This window comes from Neopsephotus bourkii, unplaced genomic scaffold, assembly GCF_033783945.1.
Source record: "Neopsephotus bourkii isolate Nb327-2 ecotype Australia unplaced genomic scaffold, CSIRO-AGI_Nbou_v1 NB_1511, whole genome shotgun sequence".
NCBI classification, from domain to species: domain Eukaryota; kingdom Metazoa; phylum Chordata; class Aves; order Psittaciformes; family Psittacidae; genus Neopsephotus; species Neopsephotus bourkii.
The window spans coordinates 1696099-1717527 of NW_026901987.1; the positions used below are offsets into that span (position 1 = coordinate 1696099).

The 21429-nt window shown below is 43.1% G+C and overlaps 1 protein-coding gene across 7 annotated transcripts in view; it reads left to right on the top strand.

The window, feature by feature from the left end:
- ANKRD6 (ankyrin repeat domain 6) overlaps positions 1 to 21429 on the top strand; it is a 93427-nt gene that overhangs the window by 49140 nt on the left and 22858 nt on the right. For 5 of the 7 annotated variants that reach the window (XM_061369789.1, XM_061369793.1, XM_061369790.1 and 2 more), the window contains 2 exons: positions 10212 to 10468; positions 20449 to 20547. In XM_061369789.1, coding sequence (XP_061225773.1) covers positions 10349 to 10468; positions 20449 to 20547 — 219 coding nt within the window. In that variant the 5' untranslated portion in view covers positions 10212 to 10348. Of the gene's footprint in view, positions 1 to 10211; positions 10469 to 20448; positions 20548 to 21429 lie in introns of those variants that run through there. The other 2 variants (XM_061369788.1, XM_061369795.1) reach the window with 2 other exon arrangements.

Below are 21429 nucleotides of genomic sequence, written 5' to 3' on the forward strand. Positions count from 1 at the left end.
TTTTGGAGAGCTCTGAAAATTTGCATTCAGTCATCTGTGGTCAGAGCAGACAGAGCAGAGGTGGTGCCAGACACTTGGCAATCGGCTTGTTTTTTCTTTTGCTCTCACAAATCTGAGATTTGGCTTCAGTCATCATTGACTGTATTGGGAGGAACATCGTATAATAAAATGGAAGTGATAATTTTTGAACTGCTACTGCGAATCATAGCTCTGCGGTAAGACTTGCACATGAACTTCTTTAAACTTAAACAGGTGAAGTTCAGATTAGATATAAGGAAGTTCTTTACCATGAGAGTGGTGAGGCACTGGAACAGGTTGCCCTAAGAAGTGTTCAGTCCCAGGTTGGACAGAGCCTTGGGCGACATGGGGGTGAGGTGTCCCTGCCCATGGCAGGGGGGGTTGGAACTAGGTGATCTTAAGGTCCTTTCCAACCCTAACTGTTCTATGATTCTGTGTCCATGCCATGCAATCTCTAAAATAAGAATTCATGAAAATACAGATTGTTTTTTGGTATTTTTTTGTGGATGGTAAAAGAATCCTGGTGTTTCTGGCTTTTAATCCTTTTGTCAAGATGCTTCAAATATCACTAAAGCTGGTGTGAACCTTATTGTTTCTTACACTTATTTGGAAAGACCTTCCTGCATAGAAGAGGTGGGGGAAGGAATGTATGAGAGTGACCTGAATGTGCAGCACACACTGGCCACATGGGTGGTGGGTGTGTGAAAGGAAGCGGAAGGCACCAAAGAAACTAGCAAGGAGACAGTAGACAAGAATGTTGGCACTGCTGAGAAAAAAAACATGAGTGTGCTCCAGGATGCTGTACTGCAGGGGCATGCTTGCACTAGGGATGCTGTCCTGCTGTCTGAGTCCCACTGGTGAAAATCTCTACCTTTTCTAATCTCATTCCAAGAGAAACTAGATTGCAAATGTAATAAGTTAATCTGCTGTGCAAACTATTCTGTGAGTAGTACATACCCTGCTGTTTTATAGGCTTTCCTGTTCTCTGGATGAACAAGTAATTTCCTCTTCTTATGGGATAAACCTTCACACAATGAGCATGTGCAGTTTTAAACACATTCATTCTAATGGCTTCAGGTGACTATTGCTTTATAAGTTTTCCACCAAAGGACCACGAAGGGACTGGAGCATCTCTGTTGTGAGCAAAGACAGAGAGCTGGGGCTGTTCAGCCTGCATAAGAGAAGGCTGACCAGAGGCAAGAGAAGGGAATCTCATCAATGTACAGAAATACCTGAAGGAGAGCATGCAAAGAGGTTGTATCCAGGCTCTTTTCAATGGTGCCAGTAACAGGACCAGAAGCCATGGGCACAAACTGAAACACAGCAGGTTCCCTCTGAACGTTAGGAAGCACCTTTTCACTATAGGGGTGACTGAGCACAGGTTGCCCAGGGAGGTTGTGCTGTCTCCATCCTTGGAGACATTCAAAAGCCATCTGGGCATGGTCCTGGGCAACCATCTCTGCTGGAGCAGGGGTGTTGGACCAGATGACCTCCAGAGATCCCTGCCAACCTCAGCCAGTCTGTGATTCTGTGCGTTAGATACACTGGCTGTTCGTCCCTCACAAATATCCTTCACGATCTTCTTGGGAATTCTCATAAGGTTGTATAGGGCTTCTGGCCAAGGGCACTAAACATCTGCTTAATAGCAGTCTCCCAGAAAAACAAAAATGTGGCTGGATACTTAGGAAATACTACATGGTGACACGTCTGTGTTACGATGTTGGGTTAGATGGTGAAGTCAGTTTAAACTGCCTTTGATAGGTCATATATGGAGTCAGGGCACCTGATTCATGAATTTGTAATGGCCCTACTTACACTAATTATCAGTGAAGCAGAGCAGATACTTTAGATCTATTATATTCACTGCAACAGGAATGGCACAGCACTCACTGGCATCACCTTTTTACATGTAGAATTAATTGTGCAGTTAAGCTGTTGTTTTAAGGTGCGTATCCTCTCAGTAGTGAAGATACTCACCTGTGTAATACTGAAATTCTGCCACTAGATAAACGTAGAGATTCAAAAGGTGGTTTGCAGTGTGGTAGTTGTGATATTTTTAAAAGATACTAATAATTATCCAGTTTTCTGGACCTATTCAAGAAAGTGCCCAAACATTTGGAGCGGTAACATCAGCCTCTCCAGCTCCTTCAGGTGTAGCAACTAGATAAGAAATCCAGACATCTGCAGAAAACTTCTGATTTGATTTATGATCCTCTTTGAGGAAAATATATTGAGGCCTTAGTGATTGATGACTTTTCACAACTCACAAATAGATTTATGAAGCAAGTAGTACTTGCATATCCTTTGCCATTTATTCTGTATATATTTCCCTTGATGGGTCTTGTACATGAAGGGGGCAAACTCTGAAGATAATCAGTGTTCATTTTACTGCCTGATAACAGGAACATTAAAATCAGGGGCACTGTATATGGTGATAGGCAGGATGACATTACATGAAGAGCAGATTCTCTCTTCTCCTGTAACACAAATACATTTACTGGTGTCTGAAAATATGCAAAGTACCTCAGTCTCCTTCCCCAGCAGAGGAAGATGGCTGCATGGGTTGTGGGACAGAAAGGACCATAAGATCTGTGTAGGGTGGGAAGGAGATGCAGGAACTTCAGGAGGAGAGGAAATCCTTGGGGATTTGGCTCCAAACTGACGATGGTTAAACTCTGCAGAGGTGAGTGCCAAGCACTACACTTACTCGGCTGTGGGAGTGGATCTCTGCTTCCTAGAAGGCAGGGAATGACTGGTTAAGCTGCAGGAACAGAGTTTGGAATGGGCTGGGAAGTGAATTTGATTTGTGTGATGCAGTTGCAAGGAAAAGCAAGCCCGGCTCTGGGGCTCTGGGATGCAGAAATGGAGCTGTGGAGGAGATTAGAGGGAGTTGTTACAACCCGAAAGGTTATCTGGCCTGCGGGAGTAGGAGATCATGACCATGGGTTTGCAGGGATTCTGTAATACACAAGGACATGGAGGCTACTTCTCTGCTCTGTTAATGTTACCAGAAATACTCTGTTAATGTTACCAGAAATAACACAAAATTCACCACTAGCAAATACTTACGATCAACACAGTGAATATATATATTCACAAACTGAACTGGCCCCATAAGTGGGCCCAGGAAAGCAACAGGCAGAGTCTCACGTCAAAGATGATCCTTGTCATGGAGTTGGGAGTCAGCCAGACATCCCTGGCGAGGGTCCAAGAGCTTGTCTAGAAGATCTTATAGAAGGTTCATGGAGGGAGCTCAACCTCTTCAGGAAAACTACGTGTAGCACAGGAAATTCTCAGAGGGAAAAGCTCTGTTTTGGGTAAAAAAAATAAAGTCCTTTAGTCCTTTCTGTATAGCACAGAGACATAAGAAGGCATAGGACACCACCCCTTGAAACAGTCAATAGGTGCTGTTAGTTTCTGGTTTTCACGTGCAAGAGCAAATAGATGATGATGATTTCTGTTCTTTCAGACCAATTTTTATTTTCCAGACTGTTTTTCTGCTCTTGCACGTAGAACAGCCAATGGCAGTTACTGGCCCTTTCTTTCTTAGGATGTTTTTCCTTTTTTTCAGACTATTTTTCACCTATTTAGACAATAAGTTGCTGTTATAGTCCCTTGGTTTTTGTGCTTATTGATGCTGTCTCAGAGTGCCTCTGGCTTCTAGGTACCCAGCTGCACTTCAAAGATGGTGGCTGTGCTTCTAAAGGATGCTGCTAGCACCAAGGCTGGCAGTTCCCAGGCTCACAGGGCAGCAGGCATTTTCTCTGTCAGTATTTCAGCAGACATCTTCTTCTGCTCAGTATTTTTCCCCTTGCAGCCAGGTCTCCTTTAGGGCTGCTCGCATCAAGAGTCCTGCTCACATCAGGAGTCCTCTGCAAATAGTCTATGGGGTTTTGAGTACCAGGCCTCAAAAGAAATATAACAGAGGATGAACCAGCAAGATAGCTGGAAAAAGTGATCCAGAGGGAAGGGAAAAAAAACACCGCAGTGTGTTTTATCTAGAATAGAAAACAACAAAGGAAATGAAAGAATGGAGTGGAACGGGGATTCCTGTCCATGGGCAGTGGTCTTCCATGCTTCATTATATTTGTTAGTATATTAGAAAAAGATTGGGGATCATTTTGGTAAAATAGGTTATTTTGTGGGAGACTATGGGATTGCTTATGCTGTCAGAGAGGAGTGTTCAAATCGAAAGCAAGGAGTAGGAGACCTCCATACCACCACACCACCTCCATACCACCACACCACCATGGGGGCAGCGGGGTCCCCAAACTTCATGACAGATACTGCCTGTGCTGTAGGTAATTTGAAAAGCCGTGTCTCTAAAACCACCATGCTGGTGGAGTAGGGAGGTTGGAAGGCCTTTCCTGGCAGCAAAGGACATACCTTGGGAGTAAGAAAGGAGGAAGGAGCAGCAGAGGAGCAAAGGGAGTTTGTTATGGGAAGGACTTCGGCACCTTCTGCTCCTGGTGAAGTGCTGCAGTCAGCTTCAGTGGGATCTGTGTGGCTTTTTAATTGATTCATGGGTGGCTCCTGCACAGAAGATGCTGTTGAGGGACAGTTCTCCCATTGTGTGGGAGCATAACATAAACCCCTGCTCTCCCACGAGTACAGCTGCCTGCCTGCTTCATTCCCAAGGTTGGGCTTCAGCACAACTGCTGTTAAACAGCAGTGAGCTGGAAAGACCTCCTAACTGGTTTTATGCAAATGGGAGCCAGATACCTCATGCATGTGTATTTGCACGCAGACAGTGCCCCTGTCAAACAATAGATACTGTTTTGTCATGTAAATAATGCTCAACTGACTGAGGGCTTACTGAGAATTGATCTCCCTTGTCCTGAATGGTTTTGACATGTGTACAGGCAGGTATTGGAAGAGAGGGCAGGGAGAGGAATAAAGTTGTGAAACATCAATGAGATAAGCCAAATAAAAAACCCCAAATCATGTTATATGGGAAGTTGCAAGTTTATAACCTGCATACTGGATGAGTGGGGTCAGGGCTGTATATCGAAGAGAGGAAGTAAAAGTAGGAGAAAAAGGGGAAGAAGTAGGAGGGGAAGAAAAACAGTTGTCTTCGTACAAAGATATTAGGGATGTTTAACTGTGACTTGAAACTGCCCCCGATGTTCATTGTTGGTCTCCATGTGTCTGTGCCTCCCTCCAAAAGCATTCTGCTTGGCAGTTGCAGCACTGAAGGTTGATCTTGGTGGTAAAAAGGCCACCAGCTGCAGTGGAACAGTGCCATCAACCAGTCCAGTCTGGTTGTGGTGGGAAGCGTGATGAGCAGCTGTCATGCAGATGCTCCCTGGGAGGCTGCTAAATAGTCATTGTTGGAGTAATTAATATCAACAAGTGGGAAAAACTAAAAGCCTAGGAAGTGCTTTCACTGATGTGCCACCAGGCCATGCTGATGCTCGGTGATGAATCACACAACTGTCCATCTGCAAACTGGATAATTTTACTTGGTGTGATAAAATATGCAATGAAAATAGGAAAAAATGCAGAGAGAACATATAAACTACCAGACTTTTATGTAGGTGTCCAGTTTGAAACATTGATTGGTATAAAATCTAACTCTAAAAATAGTATTGGTGGTGTTGTAAAGAAAAGTATGATCCAAAAGCACATTATTCTTGACTTGGTGGGGCTTTGCTGTTTTCCATATATAGCTGCTACTGGTATGGTTTTCTTAATGACACCTTTGATTGTCCTGGGCTTCCCTCTGGTTTTTAGAAATCATCTTTCCTGTACTTTTTTGGCAGTACACATGCTTAAGCAGCCTGCAAGCGATTTGGAGGGGAAGGAGCTGGGGAGGGGGAAGGTGCATGAGGTGTTTTTTGTCCACTCTGCCAATTGCATGGGAGAGAGGCCAGAGCTGTGAGCTTTGAGTCCCTGCCACCAAGCAGCCGGCTGCCTGCCTGTGCCTTGCTGTGCCATCCTGGCCAAACATCTCCTAGAGCATCCGTAGAGCAGAGTGACTCACTGAGCTGAGTGCAGCATCCATGGGGATGCAGCTGGACCTCAGTGCCTGGTGATGGTGCCTCACTGCTGCTGGTCAGGAATGTTAATCCATGATCACCTGTCTGTTTCCAAGCTCTGCTGATGGGGTGAGCAGGTTGTTCTCAGAAGGGATTGCCATTTGGTGAAGCAACTGAACTCGTGGGCTTCACACCTGGCTGGTTTCCCTGGAGAGGATCAGGAAGTAGGTGTTGCTTTCCCAGGTCTGTTTCCAAGCTCTGCCGATGGGGTGAGCAGGTTGTTCTCAGAAGGGATTGCCATTTGGTGAAGCAACTGAACCGGTGGGCTTCACACCTGGCTGGTTTCCCTGGAGAGGATTGGGAAGTAGGTGTTGCTTTCCCAGCCTGCCCCAGGTAAGTAATCTGATTTTAGAGAAAACACAGATGTGGCTTATTTAAAAATATGTTGAAGCAAAATCCTTGTTTTGTTGTTGTTTTGAAGGCAGGAGGTTTGAATATTCCTGAGCTCTGTGTTTCACCCGGGGTTCCCGGATTTGGGGGATGATAATAAGGGATTTAATCCTGGACAGCAGGTTCTAACAGCAGGGATGTGATGCAGCACCTGTAATTGTGTTCTTTGGCTCATTTTGCACCATCTGGGTGTGAAAAGGGTGGTTGAGCTTTTAATTATAGTCCTTGGGCATCTGGTACCCTCCTCCTTCTGCTGCAAGTAGGGACATGATCAAGTAGAGATGCTTTATGTGTGTGGCATGTAGGGAGTTAAAGCTGGCAGGGAGTGATGCCACTGCTTGTTCAGCCACCAGGCTGGGGAAGGTTCCGTGGGAGGGGAATGAGAGGGTTCTTTCCCCTCCTTCTCCCACTGGTCACCTACCTACCAGCACAGAAGAAAAGGGAAGTTGGTTTTAGAGTTGTCTGGGCTTCTTGTCCTAATCGGATGCACTTTTCTGAGTTGCAAATAATCTCAGCTAAGGTGATGTAAAGCAGCTGGTGTGGGGAATGTGACCTGTTGTGCCAGTGTCCATCTGTGAAACAGCCCAGAGCAGGAGCATGGCTTGTGATGTGCTTGCCCTACAGTAAAGGGACTGACGGCTGCTGGAGACTCGGTCAATGTGGGAGACATCCATAAAAGACCAATAGCTGAATCAACTCCTTGCTATGCCTTTATAAGTGATCCAAGAAGTGGAAAAGGCAAGAAGGCAAACTACATGATAACAGCAGTGGCATCACAGCCTGTCACACCAGTGTGGCAGGACGTGGCAGGCTGAGGAAGCTCTTGATCTCTGGGGGGGAATGTTCTGCAGTGATGGGAACGCAGTGAGAAAGAGGAATTAAAATTCAAACTAGGGAGTACAATTTCCAGCATTACCTTGTACAGGTATGTACCTGTTAACCAGATTTTTTTCCCAGCAGTGCTGAACTTTGCACAGTTGTGAGTCAGTTGATGTATTAAGGTATGTTTATAGCAGTGTGGCTAAGATGTAATGAACATCTACAGCTTATGTGAAATTGCTCAGAAATGTCAGCATGTCAGGAAATTATCTCCATGGAGATTTTTGCAGTGGATATAGAAATGTCTCAGTCACAATGATGTTACTGTTTTGTTTTGTTTCTTTATTTTTAATTTCAAGGGTAAGAAAACCAAGCAGGGTTTGACAACAAATGTTCTAAGGTGCAGAGTTGTCACTGTATTGTGCATGACTCCATCCAAAGCATAGGCAGCCAGCTTAGGTGGGGACAAAGAAGCGAAGGTACAGTTCATCTGGCAACTACTGCTGCACAGCCAAGGCTGGCACAGAAACAAATCATTCCTCTGCCTGAAAAGCTCACAGAGAAAGATCCCTGTTGTAAGGCTTTGCCCTGCACTGTGCTGGTTAGGAGGGAAGGAGTGGGAAGTGCTCCTGGATTAGAGAGGTGCTGCTCTGGGATGTGCTGGGAGCAGGGGGACTGGGCTCAGGGGGGTTCAGCTCACACAAGTCGCCAGAAAACAAGTACTTAGGGAGGCGATGTTGAAATTTGGGTTGCTTTTCACAGACCAGATTACTAAGTGTAGGCCACCTGTACTTATTCGTTTGTACTATACTGCGCACATCAGTGTGCCAGAGCAGCAGGGTATGATGTATACAGTGCTGGTGAAACATACAAGGGGTTTTTCTTCTGTCTTCCATCTTTTCCATGTTACCAGGGTGTCCAGACTCTGTCTGTCACAGTGAGGGTGTGAGACCAGTCCAGTGGCACCACTTCTCTGTTGTCTCTTGTTGCAGTGCCTCTGAGGCCCAGAAAGTTTGTCATGTTTCCCTTAATAAATGTGTGGTTATTTCCGTATTACGCCAAGCATGTTTACACTTAGAAAGCAAGGGGAAGGTGAGGAAAAGCTAACCTGAATATTTTACCTGGAAATAGTATTACTTAATATATATATAAATTAAGAGTCAATTATCTGCAGTTACTTTCTGGCTCTGACATAACTTTTCTATTAACCTTGGGGAAACAAGTAACTTTCCTGTGCTTTCAAAGGCCTTTTTCTAAAATGCATGTAATATATTTGAGCATATTATTTACCTCAAAGAGTGTTATAAGAATTACTGCTCATAAAGGGTTTCAAGATTCATTAATACAAATTACCACTGGAGTGCAGATTAAATTCTCCTAATACCATCTACTACTACAAATTAACCAGAATGGTTTTAATATATGTGACCAAAAATGCTTAGTGTACATCAGTGATCCTGTAGTGTCCAGGGACTTTGGATACCACTTTGGTGACACAGGAGATCACAATACCCTATTAACTATTTAATTAAACAGGGCTACAGCATCTTTTTGTCACAGAAAGGGTACCGGTGGACACAGTCCAGTAACACTGGAATGATGTTCATTCAAAGGTCTCACCCCCAGTATTTTAAAGACAAGGAGTTCACGTGCCAAAGCCATCCATGCATTTTCTCCTTGTTGCTGGGAGTGACATCTTGATATGAGGGTGGAAATTAAATCTTTCTGCTGTTCTGCTGCTGATCTCCCTGCTGAAGCTGTTAGCAAAAATGTCAGTACTCTGAGTGGTGGGATTATGATGGGGAGGGTTTTGTAATATCAGCTAAACTGAGACAAACAAATCAATTTAGGGGGGCAGCAAAGACATAAAGCAGTAATAGCTTTTAGTAATAGCTTTTAGTTACTGCTGTTTTGAGATGGATTCAAAAGAATAATGTAAGGGTGAGAGGCATTGTATTCTGCTATCAATCTCCATGATAATCTAGTCCCTGTAGCGATTACTTAGACTGTGCAACGTGTGTAATACTGATAGCTGATAAGGAGCAGTGCAGTGATATTTCAAGAGAGAGAAAGATAAATCATCTAGATACGCACTAGCTATCTTGAAGGTGTTTTTCCTGTACTGAAACAGTTAAATACCCATGTGTGAAAAGCAGAGGTAAAGCTGAAACCCTCCCAGAGTGGGCAGGTTCTGGGTCCTACAGCTTAAAAGTGATCTGTGGATGCATTTTCTGGAATTATGTCAGAAACCCTTTTTCAGCTCTGATAGCTCACTGAACAGGTCAGGGGAGCTCAGGAAGAAAAACACACAAGTTTGTGTGATGAGTGCTACATCTGAATTGTTGCTGGGGTCAGTGGGGCGTGATGTCAGCACTGCAGGGGGAACATCATTTCTCATTGACAGCAAAAATGAGTGTTTCCCAGTTGCAGGTCATGATCCCTCCCAGAGGTGTCCTTGGGAGAGGCTGTGAAGCATTTTATACTCATGAGGGAGCAGTCAGCTGCCTTTAATTGCTGACTGCGCTCAGTCCTTCCACTGCAGAGGTTTGTGTATTTGTATCAGCAGCCAGTAACTGTAACATATTCTTGTTCCTTTGGCCAACACAGGCTGAGCTACTGTTTGCAGTGGATGTAGTTGGCTAATTCAAGTCTGGGAAACCCAGTGGGAAGGATGGAATGAAAGGGGGCCACACAGATACAGGTTAGGCCAAAAGCTCTCAGGAAGTTTAAGGATTTTTGTTCCAAACTAGGGGATTGAGGGCACATTATGTGGTACTGTCTGTATCCCTCTGCTTTGCAAGAGAAATACAGTGTCTTCAGGAGGCTTTGAGGCTTTTTTGTGACCCCCTTCCAAAGCGGTGCAAAGGCAGACGACCAGGGAGGAGCTGCTGCAGTGCTTCTGTCTCTGAAACGTTGCTGACAGCAGTGTTGTTTTCTGATCCACAGGTCCAGAGGATGGCATAGCAGTAACGTCAGTGTCCAAGGAGCTGGGGTCCTTCCTCGCCTGTCTGCATGCCGCTTGAACTGATCCCAAGCCTTTGTTTTTGGACCGAGGAATTGTGAAAACCTGTCTCTCCTAATTCATGAGCCAGCAGGATGTGGTTGCCGTGCTTTCAGAACGCCTGCTTGTAGCTGCCCACAAAGGCCAAGTGGAGAATGTGGTGCAGCTTATCAACAGGGGTGCCAAGGTAGCCGTTACCAAGGTAACAAGAGAAAAACGCTTTGCGAAATTCCTGGGAACTAACATAACTCCTAGACCATTGTCTGTGAAAATGCCTTTGTAGCTTTACCAGTCTGAATGTGACTGGGGTTAGTGCTTAGATTTCATTAAAGTTTATACCTAATAGCTCGTGTGAATTTACAGTGTAGTACATGTCTCGTATTTACACACTTCCCAGCAGATGCAGCTGTAGTGAATGCTGTGTCCTTAGAAACGTGGTGTGTCAATGGAGCCACGTTTCTAATGCAATGTTTTTCAAAGCGTGCTTTGACTTTTGAGCACTCTGTGAACTGATGAGTGGAGCTATTCATCACTGTCGAGGGAAGGTGGTTCAGAGCAGCCATCTTTCTGGGTGAGGGGTGGGGGGAGCCACCTGTCACACAGGGGAACGGCATGCAGAAAGCATTTCCTGCCACTGAAGTCTCTTGGTACAGCAGCCTCTCTTATACCTGATGTCTTCATTGATTTGTGCTGTGGAGTTCCCAGTCGGTTCCAGACTTGGGGGTTGCAAACTGTGTTCCCTGTACCTTTGAGATGAGGTCAGCATTGAAGGATTTCTGCTTAGACATTAAGATAGTTCAGAGATGTTCATCTGTTTCTGACTCTCAACATGTTATATATAATACTAGCATATAGAAGAGGAGAAAGAATTAGCTGTTGCATAGAAGGTTTGATCAGCAAAAACCCTTCAAAAAAATTAGGCAAGTTGGATCTTTAGAGCTGTAAAGTTTGGGACATCCTGTTCTGATGAACTATTGTTTTCCATCATATCTAGCTTTATTTGTATTTCCATTGGTTTTGAACACTATATATATGGGAGCTAATATTTACAGATAGAGAGCAAACATGAGTACATTTGATAAGTAATTTGTCTTTTCCTCTTTTTATCTGTCAGTGACAGTTGTTTTTCGATCCCTTTGCAGTATTTGAGTTCTAGATAGTATTTATTTTTAAAGTTGGAGTGATTGAAGGACAGATGGTGTTCATGGGTTTTGTTTGGCAAAACTAAGTGGCCTGTTATTGATAGATACAAAGCACAGATGTAATAAACATGAGTGGTCCCATAAAGTTGCCTGTTTGGCTCTGTTGTCCAAGAAGTTCTGTAGCTGATGAACAGGTATTAGAGGTAGTCAATAATAGATCAGGAAATACTGACTTACAGATGTCTGAATGGTAGCCTGAGGGCTTGTGGCTGTTTTTTGTTTGTTTGGGATATTTCTAAGATCATGAGCTTTTAAATTGCTAAGGGACCTTCCCAAAATGTTTGAAAGGATGCTACGCTTTGCATAAATTTGTGCACTAATGTAATTTCAGATCCAGCTTCCACATTGTTTGAATATAAAATGTCCATCATTTGTCATGGTTGACAGAATAATCATGCCACCGTTTTAACTATTTCATGAAATTAGTTGCCATGATCCACAATTCCAATACAAAATTAACACTTCCTCATTGTCAAAGTGGTTTATTATGCAATAATCAATGCCTTCTTTTAATTACAGTAAGAAGCAAATTGTATAGCTTTGACTTTCAAACACAAAATCAGGTTAATTTAATAAAATACAGATTCACTAGAGTTGGCCAGTTTTCTTCTTTCCTGTATAGTATAGGTGGTTTCTTGTGCTTGCTTTATGGTTCAACCCTTGCATGCAAAATCAAAGCAAAGCTCATTTGGCTGCAAAACTGCACCCAGGTGCAGAGTGTTGGTGTTTCTGTTAGGAAGTTGAGCTTGCTGGTGAGGCCATCACTGTAGCTGACCTGGTACTACAAGATTGTAGCTATTTCCTAAAGATTGTAGGTCATCCCCATAGAACCCAGAGAAGGGGATGACAAAATCTGTCCCTCTTGTCATTCTGCATGCATCCCAGCACATCGACAAACAGCACAGATGAAGTACTTGGGTAGCTTGGTGATAGGCCCTGCTCAAAAGAGAAGGCAGCTGATTAGCAAGACTATGGAGGAGTGCACAGAGGAGTAGAGAGGCTCTCAAAGGAGCAGCTGAGGCTTGTGTGCTTGGGGTATTTTGGAAGTACGCACTCATTCTTTCCATGCTTTCAGCCAGATAGAGGTGAGGTTAATGTGACCCAAGAGGTGTAAGACCAAGTTGCTGCCCTAGTCAAAGCCCATCAGTTCAGGCTTAGTAATGTCCTACGCAGGTCTGCACAGCATCCAGTTTGTATCTGGCTCTCACACAGCCATCTAACTGCATAGAAGAGCATGTGCATATTTGCCTATGGAAGGCTGTATAAACATACCCTGTAAGAGCTTGATTTGCTAATCTGGTGACACATAAAAGCTGGAAGGATAAAGAGGCATTTAAAGTCACAACAAGGTTGTCACAGGAGCAAGCCTGTATAAATTAGCCTCACTTTAACTGGAAATTTAGCCATCAGAGGGCCAGGTTCTTGTGCAGTCTTTTGATAAGCAGAACAAGTGAAAAATAAGAGCTACTTTCTGGATAGGGATTGTTAATTTTAAAATTGAAGTTAGATGGCAGGCTTCTTGTAGTGGAGAACTGTTGACCAAGCTTTCAGATAAATTGAAACGTACAGCCCTCTCCCCAAGATAAAACTTCTTGCAAATGATGCATAAAAATAAATTTGCTCATGTACATGCCTTAGTTGTCTTTTACCTGCATGTCTTATGCCTTTATTCAGAGTTTTCAGTTTGTTCTGTCAGATTGGTTTTAAATTCTAGGGATTTGCTTCAAAAGGCTTTTGTACTTGTCAGCCAGTGTTCCTGCTGAATTCTGTCAGTTTTACTGGAAGAAGAAGACATGCAGAGACAAAGCTCTTTGAAAGGAGAAAGAAGTTCCCACATCACTTTATGCTTTAAATGTTTTTCTGATACACATCTGGAAGCTCAAACCAGTTCTTGTGAAAAACACCATGCAGAGCCACAGCTTGAAGTGACCAGCATCTAGAATTAAATGCTAGAGAGTCCTTTATTCAAACAGGGTTCAGCACAGCTGAAGGAAAGTGAAGGATATTTTCTGTAACAAAGTACTGTTAAATACTGGATAGCTGACAAGTTCATCCAGTTCTATTTTTATTTTATGTATGGAAGGTCATATGATATGGTTAACTGCTGCTTCAGTAAACAGCAGTTCAGCTGCAAAATGGTATTTAATTCTTGTCACCTCTAAGTAGATGATTCCTTTAAGAAGAAGAAAGAATATGAAAGAAATAAAGTTCAGTGGAGAATCTGTGTATCCAGGTGCTCACTTCAGTGTTTCCTTGGGGATGCACTTGTTTTGTTTGGGCAGCATCACTAGCAACTCTGCAGGTGAAATTGATATGGAAGTGTGCTTCTCCCTGATTCCAGTAAGAGATACTGGGTTCATTCCAGATTTGGGGCCTTTAAAAATATGTAGAGAAGAGCTGATGGCCACTAGGTCACATTGCTGCTGACAGTCTGACATCAGAGAGGGCTGCTGGCACTGCGTTGTACGTGCATCAAGCATTTGTGCTGCTGCTGGGATCTCTGTCACCAACCATGCGGGATTGTGGCCAAGGAAGAGATTGCCCTAGCGCTCAGCAGAGGCTTCCTGGCTCAAAGTGCTAATGGGTAATTTCCATTTTTGTGCCTTTTTATCTGATATTCTTCACAAGTGTGAAACTTACAGCATTTCTTTACGATAAGCGAAAAAATGCCCCAGACTATTGATGGTACAAATTGCCTGACCCTGCAAGCGGGTGCCTTTATAATTTGGTGAATATGCTGCAAAAGCTAGAAAATTAAGAACTGAGCTTGGTGTAATTTAATCTTCCAAGCAAGAAAACTGGTCTCTTCTTTTAGTCCTTATGTAGTAGAGCTTTTTTTCAGCAAAGTTTTTGACAGCTGCATCTTTGACATGAAAGCACGGGGCCTTTTGCTGAGCTGCTCTGCCTTGTTGTCTTCCCAGGATGTTGTTTTCCGAAGTTATTCTTTGTTTGATTTTGTGAGTTGGGATAGGTTAGGGAGAGGGCTGTAGACCCCCAGGAGTGGCGCAGGAGCAGTGGTAGTGACAGATCAGATCAGCTCTGCTCTTGAGCTTGCCCCCAGAATGGTGCTTGGTGCCTGGAGAGAAGTGGGATTTGACCTTCCAGGCATCAACTGGATGAAATAAGGCACTTTGCAGTAATGGCAGCCATCAATGTCAGTTTGCGCAGTGCTCAGAGACAAAATTTCCAGGTCTCCATCTCTGCACTACAGCTCATCAAGATAGAAGTGTTCCTGGGTGTTGGGTTTCACTGGAGTGTTGCAGCACAGGGTGGAATGTTCAATAGCAAGAATTAATAAGGGCAGAAGAAGGTGTGTATTAGTAAGCATGTACAGCAGAGTATCCCGCTTCTCTATTAAATGTGAAAAATATTGCCAGAGAAAGACACAAAGGTAGTACAGGCACTTTAAATGTAACTTGTACAGCACCATGGGGTTTATGAGTATTTTGTCAAAGGGAAGCAAGCAGAATATGGCTTTTCTGCAGAGCACAGCATTAAGATCATAGCCATAAAATTGAAGTCTCTGGAGAAGGGATGATTATTTGGAAAAAACCCATAGAAATGCGAAAGGTAGTGCTTCTGTTTAACGTTTGAATTAGGTACAAGCCTACTATATGGCAATGCTTTTGTAATGCTGAGCTACTTGTACTCTTGCCGTCAGAATTTCAACTTCAGAGCATGTTGAGTTCTTTAAAACAATTGCTGTTTTCCCCCTTTTTAAGACACAAACAAACAAACACAATATATATTTCGATGCTTTCACATTTTTGTGCTCCTTCAGTTTAAAAAACTACTTGTGTCTGTTTTAAACAATAAAAAGAACTGAAAGGGGGGCGGCAAACATTTAGGGACTTACTGAGTGTCTCCTGAGGTGAATGAGAAACTTTCCGCTGACCTGAGTGAGCAGGTTATTCACGGACAACAGTCTTAAGGCATCAGTGTGACAAGACTTGGTTTTTGTTTTCAAGCATTCTAATAAAAAGTGGATAGGCATGTTTTTGTGTATGTGCAGAATGGATGAATAAGTAATAGTCCTTGTGCAGCACAAGAGCAGGGTGAGATAGAAAACTGAATGTACTTGCGTAAAGGTATCTACAAATAAACACAACAAAGGATCATGTGGCTCGTGGTGCTGAGGCCCCCCTGCACTGACTTGGTTGCAGAGTGCATACATTGGCAGCTGCTCGAAGAAAATTCTGCTTTTAAATGGTATGTATCAACAGCTGCCTGTCAATGCCTGGAAGTTAGACTACAGATTAAATACAAACATAAGCCCTACCCTTCCATTTTACTGATGAAGTTCAATGTGGCTGTTTCCTGTGCTTGGCTGCATCTTCATACTCCCCATAGCTATAGCAGCATGTCAGGGGTGTTGAAGTTGCAGCTTTAGTGCAACGTAGTCCCGTTTATTTTGTCAATAAGCCTGTGACACAGGAGCATTTGTATGATTTGTTGCCCGCTGAAGCATTTTTATACATTTGAATAGAAGTCTAAATTGCATATTTTTTATATGAATGACTGCTTTATTGGTTCTTTAATCCCAGGTTGCAGCAGTCTCTCATTTGTATTTCTGTATTAAACCCCAAGCTGTTACAGTTGATATTTGGAAATGCTCACAAGCTTTTTTAAGTCAGTAATCTGCATATTAAGCAGTCGTTAGGTTTAGGGTCTTCTTGCAGTAACCATCCAGGAGACATTTGTATATTCTTGTTCAGGGAGACCTTAGAGAAGCATCCGGTACCTAAAGGGGGCATACAAGAAAGTTGTAGAAGGAGTTTTTACAAGGCATGTAGGGACAGAACAAGTGGGAATGGTTTTAAACTGAGAGGGGGAGATTCAGATTAGATATTAGGGAAAAAAGTCTTCACTATGAGGGTGGTGAGGCACTGGCACAGGCTGCCCAGAGAAGCTGTGGCTGCCCCACCCCTGGCAGTGTTCAAGGCCAGGTTGGATGGAGCTTTGAGTAACCTAGTGTAGGGGAAGGTGTCCGTGCCCATGGCAGAGGATTGGAACTGGATGAGCTTTAAGGTCCCTTCCAACCCAAACCATTCTATGATTCTGTATGTTTTTTTTCCTGCTGGGACCCACTTGTGTTTTCAGACAAATCCACTCTTTGATGCTCCAGTGGTGAGTGTGAAATGTCTTTAAAGAAGAGACCTGGGCAGCGAAATTTGTGTGTCTGCCATTATCTCTCTTGCCTCTAAGTATTTTGGGTAGGATGCATTATTGTGAGAGTAAAACTTTGTGGTCTGTTGGTTTGACTTACAGACATGAAGGCTCAAGCAGCTCTGGCTGTTGCTGCTAGGGCTTCCTGCTGTAGCCTGGATCCATTTATCTCCAAAGCTTGCTGTGCTCCAGGTTTCTCATCATAGCATGAGGGGCATCCAGGTCACCTTGTCTCTCCCTCACAGTTTACTTTGGATTAGTGCATACATGGATATGTACTTAAATATCTGTGTGCATATGTGTAAGTTTGCGTGGGGAGGCGGGTGAGAGTGTTTTCCAGTGTTTGCATTGCCTGTACTGGAACACTGTCCAGCCGTAGTGCCCATCTCTGCTCTCATTTTGATGTTACTGGGAAGAAAAAGAAAATCTGGCAGTGTCAGTTCTTGCAGGTTTATGATTAATCTTGAGATGATCGGTGCTTTTCCAAAAGCCCAAGCCTCTAATCAGTGTAATGTGCTGGAATTGATCCTCCTTCCCACTCCCATCCTCATTACAGTCATAGTTTTCATTTATAGTCCCTTTATAGTGGGAAGAGCTCAAGGACTTCAGGTATGCAATAGCTCTGGTCTCTGAAGGTCTGTGTCTTCAATAGGTTGGGTGTCTCTCTTTTTGGATAGAGAATCTCCAAATAAACTCTCTGGAATAATTAAAAAAAATCCTTTATTTTCTATTTCAGTAACACTGGCTTTGTTTTTTTTTTTTTTTCAACTATTCTTTTTTTAACAAAACCCTGGGTTTTGGGAACTTGCCTGAAGTTACTGAACACGTGAGGATGATGATAGGGGGCATGCACAGTTAAAGTGAATCTCTGTTTGCTGAGCGACAGGAACAGCCAAGTAGCTAGCCTTTGCTTGCAGCTCTCCAGTAGGTGCTTTCTTCTCCTCTGTCACCCATTTCCTGTGGCTGGCCATGAGCATGGGGAGGCTGCCTGTTGAGGATGAGGGATGGGTTGGTCCTAGTGACAGAAGACCCTGGTGCTCCCTGGGACATCCTTCAGGTAAGCCTGTTCCCTGGGGTGACTTTATTTTAATGTGCCTTAAGGCACTGAACAGACATGTGAATGTTGTGTGATCCAGGTCTTCTTTTCTTGTGCTTCCTAGGCGATGACTCTGTGTGGTGATTGCCTAGGAAGGTGTGTTGGGTGAGGAAAACCTGTCCCTCATATTGAGATATACTCTGCTTTCATAGTTTACTTTTAGCACAGTACCTTTGGCTGCATGTCAGTGTTTAGAGATGATTATCTTATCAGAAAGTTTCCCTGCTGGGATATATTAATGTAGTTGACACTCTTTTTCTTTTAAAGAACAAGAGCTGGCTTCAAGTTCGGTTTCTTTGGGATTTTTTTCTCCTCTGTGCACAGATGGCAATTATTTGTTTTCATGATATATTAGTAACCTGCCAGAAAGTGAGAGGCCTGGATTAGGTGATTTACTTATTGCTATTAAGTAATGTAGAAAGTCAGAACCCATAACCATGAACGTGCTGGAGCACATACTCATAATCCAAACATATTGTTCATAGCTCGGAATGATTTGTTAATCGGACTTGCCTTTTTTTCCTCTCTTTTCTCTTTTTTCCCTTTTACCCCCATGTTAACCTGGAGACTTTTATACCTCTTGCTATTGAGTTACCCAGAACAGTGACATAGCCCTAGCCCTTCTCCAGGCTTATGGAGGAGGCGTGCTCGATGCAGCTTAGTGCCCTTCACCGGAGGAGCAGACATTTAGGGACCTGAGAGCAGGTCAGGCAAGAAACCCCGAGGCAGCAGGCTGGATGGCACCCAGGAGCAGTGGTGATAGCCAGAAGTGAGCCCTTCCCATGCCTTCAGTAGGGCAGGAGTGGAAGTTTCCAGTGTGGGAATGAGCTGCTGCTCCTAACAGGAGCCAACACTGGGGTTTTGAGGCCCGTGTGTCAAGAGTGCTTCTCCCTTAGATCTGGCTCCTCAGATCAATAATGCAGCACAATTAATCAATGCTAGTGTAGGAGAATTAATCAGTGTTTAATGTTTTCAAATCATTGCACAACTACTCAGTGATGACATGGACATTCTGTCCCCAGCCTTTCTGTGGATTTCGGCACTGGTTTTCCTTTTTGCTCTGAAGAGGCTGAATTCCTGTGGCTTTTTCCAGTTATGCAGGTTTGGGATTTGCTGTGTGAAAACAGCCCTGCCTTGCGTTTGGTTTTTTATTTACCTGAAGAGGCTTTCCTGCTGGAGAAGCTGCTTAAAACTTCAGAGAGCTGATGGCTGCCTCCTACTTACTTGAGGCCACTAGTAGTCAGTGAGCTCTCTCGGTGTTTTCTCCTTCTGTAGGTGATATATTAGGGCTGATTACCTTCCTTAGCAGGGTAAATCGTGGGGTAGAAAAACAGAAAACAGCAACAGTAATGAAGAAATAGATACGTTATTCTTCACCTGTATTATATGTAACTCCTCCTTATCTCATAAAATTCCTAGTGGAAAAAATGGGATTCTTTCTGAAGATGCTCTGCTTTCAGCAGGGGCTGAAATCCTGTTTTCTCAATTGTAATGAAACAAAATTTCCAGTTAACAGTTTTAGAGTGTTGCTGTTTAGCAATTCTTAAGTGTTTTATTTGCTTTTCATGTTGATGTTTTAGATTTTATATATATAGATACATACACACACACATTTCCTAGAGCAGGACTTAATTCTCGATCCTCCCTTGTGAGTTTTTCAGATTGTATGGCTTACATGTTTAGGGAATGGCTTGTTGTAGCTCTTCTCTGTTGTCCATACTGCCTCTTACAATCTCTTCCCTCTCTAAGTCTCAACTCTCGTGCCTCTTTTAGGAGAAGCAGCATATTCCCCTCTTCCTGCAATACTTCATTTTAAAATCTGTCAAAGGATGATCAAGTGGTGCTCAGTTATGAGTAACTATTGTTTTCCTCTTGTCATTTCACTTAGATATTTTTTAACCCATTTGTTGGGAGGATGTTGGTTTGTTGTTGTTTTCTTCTTTTTTTTTTAAATTGATTTTACTGTCAGATTTCAATCTTTGTTTTTCCTCCTAAAGCCATACAACATGTATCCATCTCACTAATTAAAGCTTTTCTGTCCTTTTGTTTATAAGGGAAAGGTCCTTAATTACACTATAGATTGAATTTCGCATGACTGTTTTATACTCTTACTTTCATGGATTAGACTTTGGCAATGTTGAAAAATAAGATTTGTCTAAAACAACCTGATAGATCTTTGGCGAAAGGATGTTGGTTGTCGTACACATGAAGTAACAGGAAGTGACCACAGGTCTTCCATTCCTTCTAAGGAGAGCATCCATCATACACAACAGTTCATCACTTCTTATTTCTATTGCAAAGATGGTACCCATTGCAGTATATTAATTAGCCCACTGCTACTGCAACTTGGTCCTACTGAGTGAAGCTGAAAGTGGTTGACAGTTCTGAACTTCAAGAAAAAGAAGCAATGGGCCATGAATTCTCTTCAGGCATGGATAACAAAGCCAAATCCAAAACTGTAAAGGAGTATCCTTATGTCAGTGTAATATCCCTTTTGTTGGTTATCACTGGGCTAAACTGAAATGTTGGAAAAGGGAGAGGAGTTTTTGGCATACACAAAACTAAGGGGAAGCCTTTGGTACACTGATGTATGTCAGTTGCTGCTATTGCAGGTGTCAGAGAGCAAGGTATGAACGAGGAAAAGCAGATAAAAATTCTGTTTAACTACCATGCATAAAAATTGTTCTTACATTATTACTATTTTTGTCACATTTGTAGCATGGCCGGACCCCGCTGCATCTTGCTGCCCACAAGGGTCATCTCCACGTTGTCCGGGTTTTGTTGAAGGCAGGTTGTGACCTGGATATTCAGGATGATGTAAGTAGACACAACCTTCTTGTTTGGGTGGAGGGGAAAAGGTATTTTGCAAGTTAACAGTAGACTGTCACTTCTTTGAAGTAGGATGAAATGAAAACAAAATCTCTTTTTTCTGATATGGAGATGTAAAGCTGCATGGGAGACAATGTAAAATGGCGTGGTTTTCAGTGAATAGCTTGGTCCTCTTGCTCAAGCTGCTGAGCTTTATGAGAGCTCTGGTTGCGCCAGGCAGGTGTAAGTAGCAGTGAAAGTCATTATCTGGTACTTGGTGTAGGAGTGAAATAAGAGCTCACTGTACTCTGGGAACCCACTGGAGGACATCAGGCAGGAGACATGATCTGTTGTGATGTTTGCTTGAGTGGAAGATGCTTTTGTGTAGACACATACTGCAGCAAATAGAGTATTGAGCAGTTGCCTGAAGCACTGTGCAGTGTCACAGGGAAATCATCCTGTTGGCAGCTGTACTTGATGTGGGGATGGTCAGATCTGTGAAGCTGTTGAGGTGAAGCAGCAGCACAATGAAAACAGCTTTGAATTTAGCAAATTTGTCTTCATTTGGTAAAATATGTAAGTTATTGGAATTTGTAGTTTGTAGTTTGTATTTTTGTATTATTTGTAGTTTGTCTTCATTTGGTAAAATATGTAAGTTATTGGAATTTCTCAGTTTTCGGTAAGAATAGTTTTGATCTTGGACCAGGCTTAAAGGCACATTGGAGTGACTAGTAACATGGTTTTAGTTACCTCACTGTGATGAACAAAGGCGTAGGCTAAAATGCACAACATCAGTTGAATAACCATGAAACCACAACTTCTTCAGACTCATTGCTAACTTCTGATAGTACATTGGAACAAGTTTGAGGAAGGGTTGCTTTTGTTCCCCCT